Source organism: Oncorhynchus gorbuscha, linkage group LG02 (assembly GCF_021184085.1).
Source record: "Oncorhynchus gorbuscha isolate QuinsamMale2020 ecotype Even-year linkage group LG02, OgorEven_v1.0, whole genome shotgun sequence".
NCBI lineage: Eukaryota > Metazoa > Chordata > Actinopteri > Salmoniformes > Salmonidae > Oncorhynchus > Oncorhynchus gorbuscha.
In genome coordinates this window covers 13,402,682-13,411,303 of record NC_060174.1, presented here as the reverse complement: position 1 = coordinate 13,411,303, position 8,622 = coordinate 13,402,682, and the positions used below count along the sequence as shown (strand labels likewise).

The following is an 8,622-nucleotide window of genomic DNA, read 5'->3' as shown; positions in this document are numbered from 1 at the left end:
GTGTGTGTGTGTGTGTGTGTGTGTGTGTGTGTGTGTGTGTGTGTGTGTGTGTGTGTGTGTGTGTGTGTGTGTGTGTGTGTGTGTGAGGGTAAAAGCTTTGGCTGGATTCCAAAGAGAGGTGCAACTAGATTTCTCTTTATCTTCTCTCTGCACGCAACCAGTTTTGCGTGTGTAGCAAACATTACATTTGCATCGTCTAGTTCTTTACTATCTCCTTATTTCTTATGCCTCTCCTTACCTTATAAATGACCCTTCCTGTCTTCAGCACATAAAAACCTCTCTGGAATAGCACCATATATAGTAGCTGCGGTGTCGGTCACTTGATTGAAGTCCACCTGTGGTAAATTAAATTGATTGGATATTATTTGGAAAGGCACAGACCTGTCTATATAAGGTCCCACAGTTGACAGTGCATGTCAGAGCAAAAACCAAGCCATGAGATTGAAGGAATTGTCTGTAGAGCTCTGAGACAGGATTGTGTCGAGGCATAGATCTGGGGAAGGGTACCAAAACATTTCTGCAGCATTGAAGGTCCCCAAGAACACAGTAGCCTCCATCATTCTTAAATGGAAGAATGAGTGAAGATTAATGAATGAAATTATATTTTCGTGTCAAATCGCCAGTTGGCAATCCAAATTGACACATTACAATAATTCACTGTGGTAATTAAATGAGAATTCTTCTCCCGGTGCTCTCTGCATAAAGAGTGAACTCCCCCATAAAAACGATTCTATACATAATAGTAAATAACGTTATCCAAACATTTAATTTATTTATTTGCAAATTATGGTGGAAAATAAGTATTTGGTCAATAACCAAAGTTTATCTCAATACTTTGTTATATACCCTTTGTTGGCAATGACAGAGGTCAAACGTTTTCTGTAAGTCTTCACAAGGTTTTCACACACTGTTGCTGGTATTTTGGCCCATTCCTCCATGCAGATCTCCTCTAGAGCAGTGATGTTTTGGGGCTGTTGCTGATCAACACGGACTTTCAACTCCCTCCAAAGATTTTTTGGGGTTGAGATCTGGAGACTGGATAGGCCACTCCAGGACCTTGAAATGCTTCTTACGAAGCCACTCCTTCGTTGCCCGGGTGGTGTATTTGGGATCATTGTCATGCTGAAAGACCCAGCCACATTTCATCTTCAATGCCCTTGCTGATGGAAGGAGGTTTTCACTCAAAATCTCACGATACATGGCCCCATTCATTCTTTCCTTTACACGGATCAGACGTCCTGGTCCCTTTGCAGAAAAACAGCCCCAAAGCATGGTGTTTCCACCCCCATGCTTCACAGTAGGTATGGTGTTCTTTGGATGCAACTCAGCATTCTTTGTCCTCCAAACACGATGAGTTTTTACCAAAAAGTTATATTTTGGTTTCATCTGACCATATGACATTCTCCCAATCTTCTTCTGGATCATCCAAATGCTCTCTAGCAAACTTCAGACGGGCCTGGACATGTACTGGCTTAAGCAGGGGGACACGTCTGGCACTGCAGGATTTGAGTCCCTGGCGGCGTAGTGTGTTACTGATGGTAGGCTTTGTTACTTTGGTCCCAGCTCTCTGCAGGTCATTCACTTGGTCCCCCCCCCCCCATGTAGTTCTAGGATTTGTGCTCACCCTTCTTGTGATCATTTTGACCCCACGGGGTGAGATCTTGCGTGGAGACCCAGATCGAGGGAGATTATCAGTGGTCTTGTATGTCTTCCATTTCCTAATAATTGCTCCCACAGTTGATTTCTTCAAACCAAGCTGCTTACCTATTGCAGATTCAGTCTTCCCAGCCTGGTGCAGGTCTACAATTTTGTTTCTGGTGTCCTTTGACAGCTCTTTGGTCTTGGCCATAGTGGAGTTTGGAGTGTGACTGTTTGGGGTTGTGGACAGGTGTCTTTTATACTGATAACAAGTTCAAACAGGTGCCATTAATACAGGTAACGAGTGGAGGACAGAGGAGCCTCTTAAAGAAGAAGTTACAGGTCTGTGAGAGCCAGAAATCTTGCTTGTTTGTAGGTGACCAAATACTTATTTTCCACCATAATTTGCAAATAAATTTATTCAAAATCCTACAATGTGATTTTTTGGATTTTTTTTCTCATTTTGTCTGTCATAGTTGAAGTGTAATCTTTGATGAAAATTACAGGCCTCTCTCATCTTTTTAAGTTGGAGAACTTGCACAATTGGTGGCTGACTAAATACTTTTTTGCCCCACTGTACATACCTATTAGGTCGCAGGCTTGGGTGGGTGTATTAGTGGGGGTTGGGCCTTGTTGTTCTGATCACGGTCTGGGCATAGGGGTGGGGGGGGGCATAGGTCTGATCTTTTGGGGCCTACATAGGGTGTGGCGAGGGTTTGTTTGGGGGAGTCTCAGCAGGTTGGGGTGTGGCTGGTAAAGCTGTGGTCTGGGTGTAGGTCCTCTTGGCGTGGGTTCTCTCAGTGCAGGTCTTGTTGTTCTGTTGCTGTGTTGCTGTGTTGTTCTGTCGTTCTGTTGCTGTGTTGCTCTGTTGTTCTGTTGTTCTGTTGCTATGTTGCTGTGTTGCTGTGTTGTTCTGTTGTTCTGTTGCTATGTTGCTGTGTTGCTGTGTTGTTCTGTTGTTCTGTTGTTCTGTTGCTGTGTTGCTCTGTTGTTCTGTTGTTCTGTTGCTGTGTTGCTCTGTTGTTCTGTTGTTCTGTTGCTCTGTTGCTGTGTTGCTGTGTTGTTCTGTTGTTCTGTTGCTGTGTTGCTGTGTTGTTCTGTTGTTCTGTTGCTGTGTTGTTCTGTTGCTGTGTTGCTGTGTTGTTCTGTTGTTCTGTTGCTGTGTTGTTAATATATAATAATAATAATAATAATATATGCCATTTAGCAGACGCTTTTATCCAAAGCGACTTACAGTCATGTGTGCATACATTCTACGTATGGGTGGTCCCGGGAATTGAACCCACTACCCTGGCGTTACAAGCGCCATGCTCTACCAACTGAGCTACAGAAGGACCATATTGTTCTGTTGTTCTGTTGTTCTGTTGCTGTGTTGCTGTGTTGTTCTGTTGTTCTGTTGCTGTGTTGCTCTGTTGTTCTGTTGTTCTGTTGCTATGTTGCTGTGTTGCTGTGTTGTTCTGTTGTTCTGTTGCTATGTTGCTGTGTTGCTGTGTTGCTGTGTTGCTCTGTTGTTCTGTTGCTGTGTTGCTCTGTTGTTCTGTTGCTCTGTTGTTCTGTTGCTATGTTGCTGTGTTGCTGTGTTGTTCTGTTGTTCTGTTGCTGTGTTGCTCTGTTGTTCTGTTGCTGTGTTGTTCTGTTGTTATGTTGCTGTGTTGTTCTGTTGTTCTGTTGTTCTGTTGCTGTGTTGTTGTGTTGTTCTGTTGTTCTGTTGCTATGTTGCTGTGTTGCTGTGTTGTTCTGTTGTTCTGTTGCTATGTTGCTGTGTTGCTGTGTTGTTCTGTTGTTCTGTTGTTCTGTTGCTGTGTTGCTCTGTTGGTCTGTTGCTCTGTTGCTCTGTTGTTCTTTTGCTGTGTTGCTGTGTTGCTGTGTTGTTCTGTTGTTCTGTTGTTCTGTTGCTATGTTGCTATGTTGCTGTGTTGCTGTGTTGTTCTGTTGTTCTGTTGTTCTGTTGCTGTGTTGCTCTGTTGTTCTGTTGATATGTTGCTGTTTTGCTGTGTTGTTCTGTTGTTCTGTTGCTGTGTTGTCCTGTTGCTATGTTGCTGTGTTGCAGTGTTGTTCTGTTGTTCTGTTGCTCTGTTGCTCTGTTGTCCTGTTGCTATGTTGCTGTGTTGCAGTGTTGTTCTGTTGTTCTGTTGCTCTGTTGCTCTGTTGTTCTGTTGCTGTGTTGTTCTGTTGCTGTGTTGTTCTGTTGTTCTGTTGCTCTGTTGCTCTGTTGTTCTGTTGCTGTGTTGCTGTGTTGTTCTGTTGCTCTGTTGTTCTGTTGTTCTGTTGTTCTGTTGCTCTGTTGCTCTGTTGTTCTGTTGTTCTGTTGTTCTGTTGTTCTGTTGCTCTGTTGCTCTGTTGTTCTGTTGCAGTGTTGTTCTGTTGTTCTGTTGCTCTGTTGCTCTGTTGTTCTGTTGCTGTGTTGCTGTGTTGTTCTGTTGCTCTGTTGTTCTGTTGCTGTGTTGTTCTGTTGCTCTGTTGTTCTGTTGCTGTGTTGCTGTGTTGTTATGTTGCTGTGTTGCTGTGTTGTTCTGTTGCTGTGTTGTTCTGTTGCTCTGTTGTTCTGTTGCTGTGTTGCTGTGTTGTTATGTTGCTGTGTTGCTGTGTTGTTCTGTTGCTGTGTTGCTGTGTTGCTCTGTTGTTCTGTTGCTGTGTTGCTGTGTTGCTGTGTTGTTCTGTTGCTGCGTTGCTGTGTTGTTCTGTTGCTGTGTTGCTCTGTTGGTCCTGGCAAAAGTTGGGATTGCTGACTTGTAGAGGTGAACCTGGTCATGAAGGCTGTTCAAGTCCAGGGAGGATTGGTGGACCAGTCCCGGGATATGCTTGCATTCACCCGCTGTATGGTGGCAAGGTGAATGTATTTCCGTGGTAGCAGGGTAAAGATAACCACTTGTGCATTTGGGAAAAGTAGAAGAAGCTATTTCAATCACTCCCTTGAGTGCTGTGGCCACCCTTTCCTGCTGAGCCCTCAAGTCGTTTGTGCCCCAGTGAATTATGATGAGGCTTGGGCACCCTAGTCTGTCCTCTGACAACAGCTCCAGGGCAACTCAATTCAATTCAATGTCAGGTGCTTTATTGGCATGGGAAACATATGCTAACATTGCATACAGAAGTTCTAAAAGAATAAAGACATTTCAAATGTCATCTCTCTCTCTCTCTCTCTCTCTCTCTCTCTCTCTCTCTCTCTGTCTCTCTCTCTGTCTCTCTCTCTCTCTCTCTCTCTCTGTCTCTCTCTCTCTGTCTCTGTCTGTCTCTGTCTCTCTCTCTGTCTCTCTCTCTCTCTCTCTCTCTCTCTCTCTCTCTCTCTCTCTCTCTCTCTCTCTGTGTTGATCAGATACTGAATCCTCCACTAGATGTCACTACTTAGCCGTACTGTACTGCTATTCATACAGTATCTCTTATTGTCGTCAACTAATAACCATATATGTTAGTCATTTAGGTCTACCGCCATTTCTATAAAATGTATATATACATGTATATATTTTTTATTTGATTTATTTTGTTATAAGCTCCAATAAGGTCTATTTTATTTTAAGCAGCATGTGCGATCATGCTTAGGCCAATCCAATAGGCATAGCCCTATAGAGTTACATTAATTCATTTTACTATTCACATGCATGCTTTTATTGAGGTAATTATTGACAATTTGAATGGAGGTGAATAGGGCTTTTGTAATGCTTTGTAATGCTTTGTAATGCTTTGTAATGCTTTGTAATGCTTTGTAATGCTTTGTAATGCTGTGTAATGCTGTGTAATGCTTTGTAATGCTTTGTAATGCTTTGTAATGCTTTGTAATGCTGTGTAATGCTGTGTAATGCTGTGTAATGCTTTGTAATGCTTTGTAATGCTTTGTAATGCTTTGTAATGCTGTGTAATGCTTTGTAATGCTTTGTAATGCTTTGTAATGCTTTGTAATGCTTTGTAATGCTTTGTAATGCTTTGTAATGCTTTGTAATGCTTTGTAATGCTTTGTAATGCTTTGTGTAATGCTTTGTAATGCTGTGTAATGCTTTGTAATGCTGTGTAATGCTTTGTAATGCTTTGTAAATGCTGTGTAATGCTTTGTAATGCTTTGTAATGCTTTGTAATGCTTTGTAATGCTTTGTAATGCTTTGTAATGCTTTGTAATGCTGTGTAATGCTTTGTAATGCTGTGTAATGCTTTGTAATGCTGTGTGTAATGCTTTGTAATGCTTTGTAATGCTGTTAATGCTTTGTAATGCTGTAATGCTAATGCTTTGTAATGCTTTGTAATGCTGTGTAATGCTTTGTAATGCTTTGTAATGCTTTGTAATGCTTTGTAATGCTTTGTAATGCTTTGTAATGCTTTGTAATGCTGTGTAATGCTGTGTAATGCTTTGTAATGCTTTGTAATGCTTTGTAATGCTTTGTAATGCTTTGTAATGCTTTGTAATGCTTTGTAATGCTTTGTAATGCTTTGTAATGCTTTGTAATGCTTTGTAATGCTTTGTAATGCTTTGTAATGCTGTGTAATGCTGTGTAATGCATTGTAATGCTTTGTAATGCTGTGTAATGCTGTGTAATGCTTTGTAATGCTTTGTAATGCTGTGTAATGCTGTGTAATGCTTTGTAATGCTGTGTAATGCTTTGTAATGCTTTGTAATGCTGTGTAATGCTGTGTAATGCTTTGTAATGCTGTGTAATGCTTTGTAATGCTGTGTAATGCTGTGTCATGCTTTGTAATGCTTTGTAATGCTGTGTAATGCTGTGTAATGCTGTGTAATGCTGTGTAATGCTGTGTAATGCTTTGTAATGCTGTGTAATGCTGTGTCATGCTTTGTAATGCTGTGTAATGCTGTGTAATGCTGTGTAATGCTGTGTAATGCTGTGTAATGCTTTGTAATGCTTTGCTCACACAGGCTGTATTTTTTATTCATCTTTATGAAATAATCAACTCTTGTTATATTTCCTTTTTTTGCTTTGCTTAAAAAGAATGTCATTATACATACATCAGAATGTAGACACGAGGTAGCCTACATTTCAATGACATTTAACGTTGGCCTATGCCTATAGAAGGAACAATACGCATATGGTCCTTTTCCTTGGACCTGCCTATCTTCTGCTGTTACGTTCACTTCTAAGCACATCAGTTTGCTCACCCGCAAAACGACTCTCCACGATCGATATCTTCATATCCCACCTACCTTTGGTCCCCGGACAGTCATGCTTGCATTGGTGCGGACAGAGACGCATTGACTCGGATACTGCCGACTCAGTGGATGAATCAGATGTCAGTCAAAGGGAAGATGTTGAGAAATGACACAGAAAATGCTTTAAAATATATTTTGGAAGCGGAGAGGATGCGGTTGGTTAAGACACGCTTTTCTCCGCATTTGGCGGAAGATGCTGATGTGGAGTCTACATCTTCTTCCTTTTGACGGCTTACAAGGTAGGTGTTATCAAGAGAATCAAGATCTCTCACTTCTTGCATATTTTGTATTTATCGTCACTAAATATTCCATGTTATTTGGCAATTCGGGAATAACGTGCGTAAAAAAACACATGTTAAAGTTTAGGAGATGGTTTGACGTGTCTTCAAATTTTAAAAGGGATATGTGTATTTCTCTCCCCGACACAGGTAATTGTGAACACAGAGAATGCACACCGGGAACACTGAAATTCCAATGCAGAAATCCTCAGCACTTTTCGGAATGGTGAGTCACCGCCAAACCCCAGTGTATTCAGACTTCACCGGGCTGACTCTCTCCATGTACAGCAGTAAGTCAGACTTCTGCGCCAGACGCATCGGGAACGATGGTTTTGGAACCCAGACCTGCCGGAGCCCACATCTCAACCCCAGTCACTGTCCGAGTCCGAAGCGGCTCACCACGCCAGAGGAGCGCTATGGCTCTCAAGAGAAAGGCCATCTGACAGCCAAAGCTACCCGCGCGTGTTTCTCTCTCTCCCCGGAACAAGGTAAAGCTCAACCTATGATTTAACGCGCTCATTGACGCTACTCTGTATCACAGAATGTATTTTAATAATATCTAGATGTTTATAGAAACCATTCGGTTATTTAAATGTACTTTCATATGCGTTCTAAATCTAAATGTATCACACCAATATTGGGGAAAGGAGTAACACAATTACTAACATAATTTGCTAATATTTATGAGAACAAGAAAACGATGTTTTAGATTTGTATCACTTAGATCCTCTTATTGTCATTCCTTCCAGTCCTCTGATAATATTTTCAATTATGCCACATATCCTTCCGTTTACTGTGAAATGGTGCCAGTTTCTATCTATTTGGCTACATATGGCATGCTTAAGTGCACTTTCGTCTTCATATTTGATCCAGATGTACTGTATATTTAGTTGACAGATCCTGTGTTTGCAGTTGTGGATTCTACTGTTGATAACCCCCTCGTTAATTAAGTACCAAGGTCACTGATGTATAGACCTGGTCTTAATAAAAGAGCATCACAATGAAAGTCATCTCAGTGACACAAAGTGCAGCCACGTGATGTGATTTAAGTGGTATATGTGGAGTAACTGGCAGAGAATGGAGCACTTTGACTTCCACTCTATGGATTATCAACCGATGGGACTGCAGTGATTTTAGAGGAAGTGCCAAGTTCTCATTGAGGAGGACAGGTGAGGACGTCTCTGGAGTTTATGAGTGGATAACATTTATTAAGCTGTTATAGATCACACTTTTGGTTAGGTACAGACCAACTTTATTAGAAACGTTATATTTGTCAATTATTTATGTATCCTATTAGAACAAGTTTGTAAATTAATGAGTAAATATTTTTAATAAATTGATTTTAAGAGTAAATGTCCTTTGGTGAATTACCTCAACCACATGAGGTAGTTTCATTTCAACCTCAGCCTTACTGAAAGTAAACATTCCTCGAGGCTTTTCTATAATCTCATTTGTAACCTCCTCACTCAGGTTTATAGAGGAGCATAAATTTTCTTCTACATTTTTTGGTGTTGGCTACTGGTATGAAAGCAGTTGTACTTCATAAAGTAGAAGTGG

General features: G+C 41.1%; 1 protein-coding gene across 1 annotated transcript in view; it reads left to right on the top strand.

Moving 5' to 3' along the window:
- Window positions 1-6,795: 6,795 nt before the first annotated feature.
- The window catches only part of LOC123997403 (zinc finger protein GLIS1-like), a 172,608-nt gene continuing 170,781 nt past the window's right edge, over window positions 6,796-8,622 (top strand). The window contains exons 1-2 of the mRNA XM_046301596.1: window positions 6,796-7,026; window positions 7,216-7,553. Of these exons, the coding sequence (XP_046157552.1) occupies window positions 7,235-7,553 (319 nt within the window). The 5' untranslated portion in view covers window positions 6,796-7,026; window positions 7,216-7,234. The remainder of the gene's footprint in view (window positions 7,027-7,215; window positions 7,554-8,622) is intronic.